Source organism: Coregonus clupeaformis, chromosome 26, assembly GCF_020615455.1.
Source record: "Coregonus clupeaformis isolate EN_2021a chromosome 26, ASM2061545v1, whole genome shotgun sequence".
Lineage (NCBI taxonomy): Eukaryota > Metazoa > Chordata > Actinopteri > Salmoniformes > Salmonidae > Coregonus > Coregonus clupeaformis.
This window is the reverse complement of record NC_059217.1, coordinates 2848739-2863923: the sequence shown is the minus strand read 5'-3', so window position 1 is coordinate 2863923 and position 15185 is coordinate 2848739. Positions and strand designations below refer to the sequence as shown.

At 41.9% G+C, this 15185-nt stretch overlaps 1 protein-coding gene across 1 annotated transcript; it reads right to left on the bottom strand.

Annotated features, from left to right (window-relative positions):
- Window positions 1–1520: 1520 nt before the first annotated feature.
- On the bottom strand, window positions 1521–14873 carry LOC121540507 (zinc finger protein 648-like). Its single transcript, XM_041849439.2, has 2 exons — window positions 14810–14873; window positions 1521–3740 (listed from the first exon to the last, which is right to left on the bottom strand). The coding sequence occupies exon 2, from the start codon at window positions 3678–3680 to the stop codon at window positions 2106–2108; it is 1575 nt and encodes a 524-aa protein (XP_041705373.1). The 5' UTR covers window positions 3681–3740; window positions 14810–14873; the 3' UTR covers window positions 1521–2105.
- Between the last annotated feature and the right edge of the window lie 312 nt (window positions 14874–15185).

Here is a 15185-nt window from a genome sequence, read left to right as displayed (position 1 = left end):
CTATCCAACACTGCAACTCTTCCAAGTCAAGGTAAGCTTTCGGTTTTATTGATTTATTGCTACCGGGGCCCGCCGGTGTAACTGCTAAACTGCTTGCTGTACACTGTTGTCGGGACGTGACTTACTTTAATGTATGTGTTATTTATTGAATCAACTAACTATGTTTAATTGTCACTCGATAAATTAGTCATGTAACAATTAACTCATTAGGAATTTGGGGCACCACGGAAGAAGTTGTTTAACGAGTTACCATCTCCCGAATTAAACTCTTAGATATATATGTTATATATCGATAACAGTCACTTATTAAATAATTACTTATTATCAGTCTCATTCTGAACGTCGCATAATCCTTGAACCTGCAAGAACCCCAACCTTATTGATGAATCAGCAATACACAAATTGGCTTAATTATTTATTTACTAACTAACAAAATAATAACACAATACAAACATGTATTTACGTGTAGCTGTCCTCGATAGTTGAGTTGATGATGTAGGACTCTGGTTTGCCCACCAGAGATCCCGATGTCCTTGGTAGAGTTTCTGGTCGTAGTGGTGGTTAGAATGGATACTTCAGCGTACCCTGTAGTTCGTAGAGTTGTTCTGTTAGAATAGTTACTTCAGATGTACCAACGGTTGTCTGAGAGGAATTGTCCTTCCCAACTCGTGTCTTTAGTGAAAGGTCTCTAGATGACTATACATGCCAGCTGCAGACTGTACGTCTAGTACGTTGTCTTCTTCTTCACCTCGTGTAGAGGTTGAGAGTTTCAGAGTTTCTCACCTTTTCAAACGTGAATCTTTGGCTACCCTGGTCTAAGTAAGTCAAACTACTGGCATAGTATTCCACAATGAAAGACCCTGCTGAGAGCTCAAAGCCCTATCAGTATTGTAAAGTGCTTTAAAGGAGGTCCATCTCATTCAATCTTGCTGGTCTAGATTTTCAGAAAAGGTATGGGGCTCTCTGCATGATGTTATTCCAATGTTATTCTCCCCTTTGCAATTAAGGTGTCCAAACTGTCCATCAAAAGAACAAACACACAGGTAAAAAGCACAAAAACAAAGCCAAGAAATGTATAACAAACACAAATTCTATAAATTATGTTCCATATTGTACTTTCAAAGATTCAGATTGTTACCATATGATTAGCTAATCTCAGAACTGCACCCTCAGGACTTATCTCCACTTCATACATTATGTGTGATTACCAAATGGCACCCTATTTCCTATATATTGCATTACTTTTGACCAGGAACCATAATGCTGTGGTCAAAAGTAGTAAACTGTATAGGGAATAGGGTGCCATTTGGGATGTTCAATGCGCTACTACAGATGTAGGATCTTAATTTGAGCCAGTTTGCTACAGCAGAACAATAATCCCGCAGCAACAGGAAATGTGAATTATTATGTGGATTATAATTAACATACATTTTTGTAGGGGTTGATAAATCTTTCGTTAGGGAAAATCAAGTCTGACATTTCTAAGTGGAAAATACAAACTTCAGAAGCCTTTTTAAACCTCAAATACACTACAAGTTTTACATTTCCTGCATTGCAACAGGGTGATCAAATTAAGATTCTACATCTGTAGGTGTGCGTCTTAGAGGTGCTATTGGAATCCAGCCAGAGTGGGGATATCCGGCATTTGTATTCACCCGCAACCTGCGTTATGAATGACTGCCATGTAAGACTATGATTTGAGACTACCTTAAACATATAAACTGGAACAACAATTTCAGTAACGGGTGCAATAAGTCCATGTAACAGATTGGAATAGTTTAGAAAAATGTATGTTATTTATATTTGACTAGCATAAGATTCATTAATCAATGCATAGAAATTTTTTTGAAATTTGCTGCATATAATTTCTGAGCGTCATACCTCTGCCTAAACAATTAAACCTTTTTTTTCAGCCAATCTCAGGCTTTACATTAGAAAAATTAAATATAATATTTTTTTGAATGCATTTTATAATATTGTCAGAGGATGCTTAAGGGTTAGCAGACTAGCAGGATGTTGCCCTAGCATGTAGAGATCAGTAAGGCTGATTAGACCAACAGTGTGTACTGTATGAGAGGGTAGCTCCCAAACATCAACAGCATCAGTCAGTCTTCTGTGTTTCTGACAGCAGAAGCAGCAACAGTAGCAGCAGTAGAGTCATGGCTCAGCATGTGCTCAGTGAGCTGAGAGGCACACTGAAAAGCTTTGTCACACTCCACACATACAAAGATCCTCCCGGCACAAGTCTGCTCCTGGTGGCGCTTCAGAGCAGCTGTGCGGCTGAAGGACATGCTGCAGCCTTTGCAGTTGAAGGGCCTCTCTCCGGTATGGACGCACTGGTGACGGACCAAGCGGGACACCATGGCGAATGCCACCCCGCACTGGGAGCATTTGTGTGGGCGGATGCCACTGTGCACGGCCTGGTGCTCCAGCAGGTTGGAGGACTTGGTGAAGGATTTGGCACAGGCCAGGCAGGTGTAGGGTCTCACCCCGGTGTGCACCATCTGGTGCTCTGCCATGCGGCTGGCCACGGCAAAGGCTTTCCCGCAAATGGAACAGCAGAAGGGCCGCTCGCCCAGATGGGTCCGCTCGTGGTGGAGCAGGGACAGTGGCTTGTTGAAGGTCTTGCCGCACCGCATGCATGGGAAGGGTTTGTCGTTGGTGTGCATGTTGCGCTCGTGCTTCCGCAGGTCCGAGGAGCGCACAAAGTCCTTGCCGCAGGTCTCGCACACGTATGGCTTCTCTCCGGTGTGCGTGCGGATGTGCTTGCGGTAATCGGAGGACCAGATATAGGTCTTGTCACAGAAGGGGCAGTGGTACGGTCTCTCTCCAGTGTGCAGGCGCTTGTGCTGCTGCAGCGTGCCCTGGTGGGAATAGGCCTTGCCGCACAGGTCACACACATGAGCCTTCAGGCCACTATGAGTAACCAGATGACTCTGGAGATTGCTGGACTTCTTAAAGGCCCAGTTGCAGTGAGTGCACTTGTAGGGCCGGTTCTCTGTGTCTCCTTCTACTCCACGTTTCTTCATGGCAGTAAACACCATTGGCACTTTATCCTTCTCACAGGCATCAGCCTTGTTTAATGGAGGGGGAATTACTAGTGATACTCCACTCTTCCCATTTCCCTTTTTCCCACACACATCAAACATATCACAACGCACATCAGACGGAGCCTTGTTGGGTTTGGGCCTGATCTCTCTCACCAGACGCAGCTTCAGATCGGAAGGATCACCGCTACACACTTTCCTCTGCAGTCTCCTTTTAGTAATGTTCTTGATGTTGCCTTCCTCTTGTTGTGACGAGTCTGAATAGACCCCGTCCACGCAAGTAGAGCCTCTCCTATTGGCAATATTATGTTCAATGGCTGTGGGTGAACCTGGAGGACTCCAGAGGTCCTGATAGGCAGACAGTCTCTTCTCAGCCAGAGTCCAGGTAGGTGTTTGTGGGTTTAAAGCAATCATCCAAGTGAAGCTACTACCTGAGAGGGAGTCGGTATCATCATTATCAGATGGGTTAGAGTCCCTTTCCACTTTGTAAGCAGTGCTGACTGTTACGCTTTCTGAGGGCACATGGGAAACGTAGTGCATTTTGTTCATTACGTTTTTCCTGATACTTCTCTTTGAAATGTACACTTTATCAGCAAACTTTTCTGAGGTCCATGAAGGCATTTCTTCAACCATATTGGATATTATAGAGGTGGTGAACGTGGTTTCAGGTTGAGCTCACCTTCTTGGCAGTGCCTAGAAGAAAAACGCAAAAACAAATACTGTGTTCTATTTATCACAGTGAAGACAAAAAATTTACTTTTCAAACAATAATGCTATATTTCCAAAGGTTTCACAATATTGTCATTGAGTGCATCACATGCAAAATGTGAGTTTAGTAAGTGTTATAAAGAATCTATTAATGCATTTATGAAGGGTTTACTAAAGTTTTAGTGCTCCTGGGAAAACTGCCACTATACAAAGGAGAAGCGGCAAGCAGTCTGTGTGCGGCTCATAACAGGCTCATCTGAAGCATCTGAATCCCAATAACCTGTGTTGTGTGTCAGGGATCCAGAGGGCAGAGGTAAAAGGGGGAGGCCCAAGACAATGTGGTGAAAAACAATCGAGACAGAGCTCCAACAACATCCCCAGAGCTGGGGCACGGTGGAGAAGATGGCCAGAGACAGACAGAAATAGAGAGCCTTTGTTGCTGCCCTATGTGACAGTCGGTGCGACAGCGATGAGTGAGTGAGTGTGTCGGGGAGTATCCAAGTGTCAACCAAAGAAGATGTGGAGGTGGTGGTTCAAAATAGAAAAATTAATATATAAAATATAACATAAAATATAGCTCACTTTATGAAATCAATTAAATGTATATGAAATCATAAGAAATAAGGGGCACAATTTACATTAACTGAAACAAAACAATTATGAGGACTTTAATTTATTACTACATTTATCTTATATCCCTAAAGCCAACAGCTGGCATTTTGCTCCATATTCTTACAACAGTCTACTGTCATAGTAACTGATGTAGGCTACAGTAGCCTATGGCTGGCTCTGTGGATCAGGTCAGTAGGCTATTCTATGTCCAGAATCAAGTTTAAAACACACGATATACGTCACTTCCGTGTTGTCTCCGTTATGCTGTGCTGTTTGTTGCTACTTGGCTACCTGACAAACTTTTTGCAGTTTATCAAACTCTATATTTAACAAATTTACCAACATCTAAGTTTTGTCCTCGCTCGACTTCTTTCATTCCACTTTTTCACCCCAGATGCTTTATCTGGACATGGTTCTACAGGACCACCACCAGACAAAAAAGCTAAGTAGTAACATTAACGTTATGTCCTGTAATCGCAGATGCTGTACTCATAATATGCAGGAGAACTATCGCCTTATGGTGAGGATAGCCGAGTTGTAAGCCCAGCTTCGGATGCAATTGTTAGGCAAGAGCATTTTAAGTGTAGGAAAGGATGAAACAGTGTCTGTGCCACCAGGAAGTACAGATAGTAGTAGTATTCTCCCTGCACAGTCCCCGCAGCCGGACAATTTTATCAAGGCTTCCGGAAAGAAATGCTGTCGGCATGCTCAACTGGTGTCGCTCATTCAGCCCACAGAAACTTTCAACCGGTTTTCCCCACTAAGCACTGAGCTGGAGTCAGAGCCCGAGCCTTCTCAGGTCTCTCCTCCACCTGTTATGGGGTCTGAGCTGCCGAAGCCTCCAACCATTAGCTCTGACAAATTGAAAACCCTAGTCATTGGCGACTCCATTACCCGCAATATTAGACTTAAATAATTATGAAGCAATCATACACTGTTTACCAGGGGGCAGGGCTACCGACGTAAAGGCTAATCTGAAGATGGTGCTGGCTGAGGCTAAAACTGGCAAGTGTAGAGAGTAATTGTCTCTGGCCCGCTCCCAGTTTGCACAACTCAATCACTTGTTAAAAACTGTTTTCTGCCCCTCCCAAAATATTTAATTTGTAGATAATTGACCGTCTTTCTGGGACTTACCCACAAACAGGACCAAGCCTGGCCTGCTGAAGAGTGACCGATGCCATCCTAGCTGGAGGGGTGCTCTCATCTTATCTATCAACATAGACAGGGCTCTAACTCCTCTAGCTCCACAATGAGATAGGGTGCAGGCCAGGCAGCAGGCTGTTAGCTAGCCTGCCAGCTGTGGAGACAGACACTAGCACAGTCAGTGCAGTCAGCTTAGTTTTCCCCATTGAGATGGTGTCTGTGCCTCGATCTAGGTTGGAACAATCGAAACATGGCGGTGTTCGCCTTAGCAGTCTCACTGGAATGTTTTGAAAGAGATTGTGATAATACTTCACATCTCAAAATAGGACTACTTATTTAGATCCCTCACTTCCAAGGCAGTCATAGTCAATTAACTAATCACTGATCATAGACTTGTTGTGATTGGCCTGACTGAAACATGGCTTAAGCCTGATGAATTTACTAAGTTAAATGAGGCCTTGTATGAAAGAAAACCCAGGTGTTTTAGTCTTCTGAGGTTCTGGTCAGGCAATCTATGCAGCCTACCCAATCACTTTTTATAGCCACTGTTTACAGGCCTCCTGGGCCGTATACAGCATTTCTCACTGAGTTCCCTGAATTCCTATCGGAACTCGTAGTCATGGTAGATAATATTCACATTTTTGGTGACTTCAGTATTCACATAGAGAAGTCCACAGACCCACTCCAAAAGGCTTTTGGAGCCATCATCGACTCAGTGGGTTTTATCCAACATGTCTCGGGACCTACGCATTGCCACAATCATACCCTGGATCTAGTTTTGTCCCGTGGAATAGATATTGCAAAAGATGATCTGCTTAGACCCCGACCAAGGATTATCAAAAGCTGCACTATAAATTGTCAGACAACCCAAAGATTCCTAGATGCCCCTCCAGACTCCCTCCACCTACCCAAGGACGTAAGAGTACAAAAATCAGTTAAACACCTAACCAAGGACCTAAACTTAACCTTGCGTAATACCCTAGATGCAGTCGCACCGCTAAAAACACACACAAAATTTGTCACAAGAAACTAGCTCCCTGGTATACAGAAAATACCCGAAACCTGAAGCAAGCTTCCAGAAAATTGGAACGGAAATGGCACTCCACCAAATTGGTAGTCTACCGACTAGCTTGGAAAGACAGTAGCGTGCACTATCGAAAGCCCTCACTGCTGCCCGATCAGCTAATTATTCCAACCTGATTGAGGAGAATAAAAACAATCCCCAAAATGTTTTGAGACTGTCACAAAGCTAACTAAAAAGCAGCATTCCCCAAGTGAAGATGGCCTGCAATTCAGCAGTGATGAATTCATGAACTTCATTATTATTATTATTATTATTATTATTATTATTATTATTATTATTATTATTATTATTATTATTATTATTATTATTTATTTTTTAAGGGGGTAGATCAGCATTAATATTGCAGATAGATTGTAACTTCCATCAATGTAATTGTCTGCATCACTTCCAATCCCCCATATGTTTTTTCTTTCTCGCAAATATATATATATATATATATATATATATATATATATATATACATACATACACATACATCCATATATATACAGTTGAAGTCGGAAGTTTACATAAACTTAGGTTGGAGTCATTAAAACTTGTTTTTCAACCACAATAGTTTTGACAAGTCAGTTAGGACATCTACTTTGTGCATGACACAAGTAATCTTTCCAACAATTGTTTACAGACAGATTATTTCACATATAATTCACTGTATCACAATTCCAGTGGGTCAGAAGTTTACATAAACTAAGTTGACTGTGCCTTTAAACAGCTTGGGAAATTCCAGAAAATTATGTAATGGCTTTGGAAGCTTCTGATAGGCTAATTGACATCATTTGAGTCAATTGGAGGTGTACCTGTGGATGTATTTCAAGGCCTAACTTCAAACTCAGTGCCTCTTTGCTTGACATCATGGGAAAATCAGAATAAATCAGCCAAGACCTCATAAAAAAAATTGTAGACCTCCACAAGTCTGGTTCATCCTTGGGAGCAATTTCCAAATGAAGGTACCACGTTCATCTGTACAAACAATAGTACGCAAGTATAAACACCATGGACAACGCAGCCGTCATACCACTCAGGAAGGAGTCGCGTTCTGTCTCCTAGAGATTAACGTACTTTGGTGCGAAAAGGGCAAATCAGTCCCAGAACAACAGCAAAGGACCTTGTGAAGATGCTGGAGGAAACAGGTACAAAAGTATCTATATCCACAGTGAAATGAGTCCTATATCCTGTATCTCTCGAAACATTCACAAAAATAGTCATGGCCTCTAAACCGTCCAGCTGTCTACTGGATCCTATTCCAACTAAACTATTGAAAGAGCTACTTCCTGTGCTTGGCCCACCTATGTTGAACATAATAAATGGCTCCCTATCCGCCAAATGTGCACCAAACTCACTAAAAGTGGCAGTAAGAAAGCCTCTCCTGAAAAAGCCAAACCTTGACCTGGAATATTTTTTTTATGATCGGCCTATATCGAATCACTCGTGAAGGTGGTAAATGACCCTTTAATGGCATCAGACCAAGGCTCTGCGTCTACCCTCGTGCTCCTAGGCCTTAGTGCTGCTTTCGACACCATTGATCACCACATCTTTTTGGAGAGATTGGAAACCGCAAATGGTCTACGCGGACAAGTTCTTGCCTGGTTTAGATCATACCTGTCGGAAATGTATCAGTTCGTCTCTGTGGATGGTTTGTCCTCTGACAAATCAATGGTATTTTTCGATGTTCCTCAAGGTTCCGTTCTAGGACCACTATTGTTTTCACTATGTTATATGCTACCTCTTGGTGATGTCATTTGGAAACACAATGTCAACATTCACCGCTATGCAGATGACACACAGCTGTACATTTACAATGAAACATAGTGAAGCCCCAAAACAGCCTACCCTGGAAGCCTGTGGTTCAGACATAAGGAAGTGGATGGCGGCAAATGTTTTAGGTCCCAAGTAACAAATAAACTGAAACGTTTTGTCCAAATTTTATGCAGAAAAGCAAAACTATGCTTTTGTCACTTCTAGGTTAGACTGCTGCAATGCTCTACTCTCCGGCTACCTGGATAAGGGACTAAATAAACTTCAGCTAGTGCTAAATACGGCTGCTAGAATCTTGACTAGAACCAAATAATGTGATCATATTACCCCAGTGCTAGCCTCTCTACACTGGCTTCCTGTTAAGGCTAGGGCTGATTTCAAGGTTTTACTGCTAACCTGCAAAGCATTACATGGACTTGCTACCTATCTTGCCGATTTGGTTCTGCTGTACATACCTAAACGTACGCTACTGTCACAAGACGCAGGCCTCTGTATTGTTCCTAGAATTTTTAAGCAAACAGCTGGAGTTAAGGTTTTCTCCTATAGAGCTCAATTTTTATGGATTGGTCTACCAATCCATGTGAGAGACGCAGACTGTCTCAACCTTTAAGTCTTTACTGAAGATTAATCTCTTCAGTAGGTCCTATGATTAGGTGTAGTCTGGCCCAGGGTTGCGAAGATGAACAGCAAGGCACTGGAGTGACGAACCACCCTTGCTGTCTCTGCCTGCCGGCTCCCCTATCTCCACTGGGAGTCTCTGCCTCTGACCCTATTACGGGGCTGAATCACTGGCTTGCTCGCGCTCTTCCTTCCTTCCTGTCCTCGGGCTCGTGCAGTGGGGAGATCTTTGTGAACTATACTCAGCCTTGTCTCAGGGTAGTAAGTTAGTGGCCTGTTGATATCCCTTTAGTGGTGTGGGGGCTGTGCTGGTCATATCCTGTCTGGTTGTCCCTGTCCGTGGTAACTTTGGATGGGGCCACAGTGTCCCCCCCCCCCAGTCTCAGTCTCCTGTAGTTACGCTGCAATAGTGTATGTGTCGGGGGGCTAGGGTCAGCTTCTTATATCTGGTGTAATTCTCCTGTCTGATCTGGTGTCCTGTGTGATCTTAGGTATGCGCCCTCTAATTCTCCCATTCCTGCCTTTCTATGGAGTTTTTCCTAGCCACGTGCTTCTACATCTGCATTGCTTGCTCTCTGGGGTTTTAGGCTCAGTTTCTGTATAAGCACTTTGTGACAACTGCTGAATGTAAAAAGGGCTCTATAAATACATTTTATTGATCGATTGATTGATTGGTGTAGGCCTACACGTGACAAATGAATTACAAGTGGTGTAAAAATGCAATATCACATTTGAATCTAAACAGGTTTTAAGTCTGAATAAATCATTAATAAATGTGCAAGAAATTGCGACAAAAATAATTCCATATTAGGTTATTAGATATCACCTCCTAATGGCTTAGACACTAGGGGTTAAGAGAATAAAACGTAAATGTGTGATATTTGCATTTATGTTGTCTAGGAACCAAACTCTTCAAAAATAATTTCGGATGCGGATGGAATTTCAAATATTTTCACACAGATCCGAGGCCCGTGGCCATTGAGTGAGATCCAACCCTGGATCCGAGGGATTAATACAAAATGTGGGATCTGACCTGGTCGGATCCCAGGTCAGATCTCCGGTAATTGGGTTCGGGTAGATCCGTGAAGACCTCTAGTTGATATTCTGTTAACTCATACCCAAATAATGTTGTTGTCTTGTCCTATACTCATATTTGTGGCCAAAGCATACATTTGAGAAAAAACACTTCAAAAACCCCACTTAAAACTTGTACCTCTAACAGACATTTAAAAAATGCTTTCTATTTCCTCATAGAGGTTGATGTCATCCTCCTGAGGAGAAAAAGCTGGCCAATCAGTGGTCTACTCACATTCATATTTTTTATGACCGATATAGCTCACAGCTTTCTGTTGTTGGGGTACGCCCACACCATTCCAACACAGAAAAGTTGCTTTTTAACATACTTAATTAATGTTTTTTGGAAGGAAAAGTATTTCACTCATATTGTATTTAATTACAGGCCATACCCAATTGACGCCCCTGATTAATAGGACTATGTTCCTTTTATTCATTTTGTTTAAACAAACTGTTAAATCCCTGTGGATTGATGAGGAATTGAAAAATGGTATGGTTGAGAGGGATGAGGCAAAATAAATGGCAAATAAGTCTCGCTGCACAGCCGATTGGCAAGCATACTGCAAATTGAAAAATTATGTGACTAAACTGAATAGCAAGAAGAAGAAAATACACTATGAAACAAAGATAAATGACAAAGAATGATAGTAAAACGAAGAAATGAAAATTTGGGCAAAAAGGCAAACTCTGCTCCGTCATTCATTGAATCAGATGGCTCATTCATTTAAAAAAACACTGATATTGCCAACAACATTATTTTTTCATTGGCAAGATTAGCAAACTTAGGCATGACATGCCAGCAACAAACGCTGACACTACACATCAAAGTATCTCTGACCAAATTATGAAAGACAAGCATTGTAATTTAGAATTCAGTAAAGTGAGTGTGGAAGAGGTGAATGACAAATCACCGGGGTCTGACAACTTGGATAGAAAATTTCTGAGGATAATAGCGGACAATATTACCACTCCTATTTGCCATATCTTCAATTTAAGCCTACTAGAAAGTGTGTGCCCTTCAGGCCTGGAGGGAAGCAAAAGTAATTACCCTACCTAAGAATAGTAAAGCCCCCTTTTTCTGGCACAAATAGCCGACCAATCAGCCTGTTACCAACTCTTAGTAAACTTTTGGAAATAATTGTGTTTGACCAGATACAATGCTATTTTATAGTAAACAAATTGACAACAGACTTTCAGCATGCTTATAGGGAAGGACTTCAACAAGCACAGCACACAAATTACTGATGATTGGCTGATAGAAATTGATGATAAAAAGATTGTGGGGGCTGTTTTGTTAGACTTCAGTGCGGCTTTTGACATTATCGATCATAGTCTGCTGCTGGAAAAACGTATGTGTTATGGCTTTACACCCCCTGCTAAATTGTGGATAAAGAGTTACCTGTCTAACAGAACACAGAGTGTGTTCTTTAATGGAAGCCTATCCAACATAATCCAGGTAGAATCAGGAATTCCCCAGGGCAGCTGTCTAGGCCCCTTACTTTTTTCAATCTTTACTAACAACATGCCACTAGCTTTGAGTAAAGCCAGTGTGTCTATGTATGCAGATGACTCAACACTATACACGTCAGCTACTACAGCGACTGAAATTACTGCAACGCTTAACAAAGCTGCAGTTAGTTTCAGAATGGGTGGCATGGAATAAGTTAGTTCTAAATATTTCAAACACTAAAAGCATTGTATTTGGGACAACTCATTTACTAAACCCTAAACCTCAACTAAATCTTGTAATGAATAATGTGGAATTTGAGCAAGTTGAGGTGACTAAACTGCTTGGAGTAACCCTGGATTTTAAACTGTCATGGTCAAAACATATTGATACAACAGTAGCTAGGATGGGAAGAATTCTGTCCTTAATAAAGCGCTGTTCTGCCTTCTTAACAGCACCATCGACAAGGCAGGTCCTACAGGCCCTAGTTTTGTCGCACCTGGACTACTGTTCAGTCGTGTGGTCAGGTGCCACAAAGAGGGACTTAGGAAAATTGCAATTGGCTCAGAACAGGGCAGCACGGCGGGCCTTTAGATGTACACAGAGAGCTAACATTAATAACATGCATGTCAATCTCTCCTGGCTCAAAGTGGAGGAGAGATTGACTTCATCACTACTTGTATTTGTGAGAGGTATTGAAATGTTGAATGCACCGAGCTGTCTGTTTGAACTACTGGCACACAGCTCAGATACCCATGCATACCCCACAAGACATGCCACCAGAGGTCTCTTCACAGTCCCCATGTCCGGAAACAGACTATGCGAGGCGCACAGTACTACATAGAGCCATGACTACATGGAACTCTATTCCACATCAAGTAAGCAGTAAGATTTGATTAAAAAAACTGATAAATATACACCGGGGACTGTGAAGAAACACAAATATAGGCACGGACACTTGCATACAAACACACAATAACATACGCACTATACACACACGTACACATGGATTTAGTGTTGTAGATATGTGGTAGTAGAGTAGGGGCCTGACGCCACACACTTAATATGTTGTGAAATCTGTTGTAAATGTATTGTAATGTTTTTAAAATTGTATAACTGCCTTAATTTTGCTGGACCCCAGGAAGAGTAGCTGCTGCCAATGGGGATCCATATTAAATACAAATACAAATGTTGAATGACTCGAGTCAAGTGTGATATTTGTCAGCATAAAGGCAAGTGACTCATTTGTGCGCTAGTTGTGGCTTTCGTTCAAAATAAATAAGTTATACTATAATGCAGAGTTACCAACACATTCTTTCTGATCATCTTTTATAAATAATATTTTTGACCAAGTTAATCTGCTCATGTTGTGTGTGCATGTGCATGTGCATGTGCGTGTGCGGTAGACTGATAGCCATAGACGTTATGCAGAAAATATTGTAGCCTAATGTTGAAAGGCTGCCGATGTATTGATTGTGTAAGGCATGGATAGGTATAAAAAATATCAGGACAACTTCTCTCTTCAAGTATGCATATTTTATTAACTATCTGGAGGGTAGGATACATACATGTCATGGATGACTTTTCTATCAAACCCGCATCAATACCAATCTCAGGCTGTATAGGCTAATTCTGCATGCATAAAGGATATCTACATTTCATTTAGAAGAAAATAAAAAAATTGCTATTATAATTAGTTAGACCTGAGTTATAGAAATAGCCTACCAAAATATGTCTTAACACAGCACTCACTAGCGTCCTAAAATCACCACATAAAAATCCTCTAATGAAAAAACTGTGGTCAACAGAAACAAAATGAACAGATCTCTGAACACAAAATATTCTAGATCCAATTATAGCGTTGTCATAGTGGGAATAGGCCTACTAACCTTCAAATCCCAAATTGTTGGAAATAACACGGAAATGCAGATGGAAGACTCCACCTTCCGTAGCCTATTCAAAATAGGTGGGGCTGTCACTTTGCCATACCCTAAATGTAGCTGAAATGACGCACCTGATATTAATAAACAGACTTCCCAAACGTGGGTTTGCTGCATACCCTCTTCGTCTCTGTCGAAATAAACGTTCCCCACAAGTTATCGCTTGCTTGTGCACAAAAGGCGCACCTGCATGACTTTTGTTTTGACATGATGTTAAGCAGAGAGGAAGTGATAGGATATGTCAGGCACCTGCAGCAGACCCTCGTTTGGAAAGTCTGTTTATGTTCCTTTATGTTTATGTTCCTTTATATATATATATATACCGTGAGTCTAATCCTGAATGCTGATTGGTTAAAACCACATTCCAGCCGTTGTCTGCGTTAGTAAATTGCCTCGTGTGTGTCAGAGAGCGCTCTGGGTCGTTGGTAAATTCAGCGGTTTTTTCCGATTGTCTGTTCGTAAATACAGAGCGTTTCGCTCTGGGAGCGTTCAGAGCGCACACTTGAAGCTCTGGCGGAGGAGTAGGGTTGAGCGTTCTGACCTCACAACAGCAGTCAAGCACCCAAGCTAACTGAACTGGCTAAAATTGGCTAGCTTGCTAGCTTTTTCCAGACACAAATAAGAGATCACTTCACTCTGACCATTTCACTCGCCCTAACAGAGTTGGTTAGGCTGTTTTCATTTTATTTAGAGCGTTAGTGACTAACTGTGCTGCTGGCAATAATTTAATAACGTTTTCTTTGCAGACGTTTAGGCTACTGACACCGGTCAGATTCTAACGATATTGCGCGTTCGTAAATACATCAGTTATTCTGCGCTCTGGCACACTCAGACGAGAGTGATCTGATATCCGAGTAGATATACAGAGTGAATTTACGAACGGCTGACAATCGGCAGAGTAGGTTCAAATGGAATTTCATTCAACATTCGCGACAAACAGGTGACGTATGGATTTCGTCAATACAAATGTAAGCATACCAATTATAGGAACTTTGCGTCGGGGCTAACCAACAGGTTGCCCAACTCCTTAGTTTGTGTGGACCGCCTGCGACAAAATGTTTAGCGCAGCCTCTATAATGCATGTTTATCTAAATGTTTCATCCGATTTTACGCAATTGTAGGCTGAAATTGATTCTGTATCTAATATTTCTTAATAATAATGTTTGCTTACACGCCACTAAAATAAATGACTATGATGACAGGAGTCAAATGCCTGATGATCCTTAACTATAATAAGATGCCTATTCAATAAGAGGCTCAGCGCCTATAGGCTATAGCCTATCTATTATAAGCTGTCAGCATACATGCGCATCTCTTTCTCACTACAAAGCTTAGTCATCAGAGCTAGTCATTCATTCATAGGCTGCATTCTGCCACTTACCTATACAATGCTCCCCTAACTCCCCGCAAGCAAACCATGAGCATACTCCTCTCAGCGTGCGAACCATATAAGTGTTTAGCTATTTAAGACATGCCCAACTCGGAGTGGGCAGGGCTACTCAGAGTGAAGCATAATGTGGGGACAGCAGCTTCACTTATGCATTTAGTAAGCAGTTTGTCCAACCAAGACCAATATTAAATCATGCACCTACTTCACTATCTGTATGCCAGGCCCAGGGGTGCAACTTTCACTGGGGACCAGTGGGGACATTACACCTCCCCAAAATTCTGAAATTGCATTTTTGTCCCCCGAGTTTATCATTGCACTGTGATACAAAACCCGGCTGCAGTGTGCTTTTGGACCATGTGGACGCCTC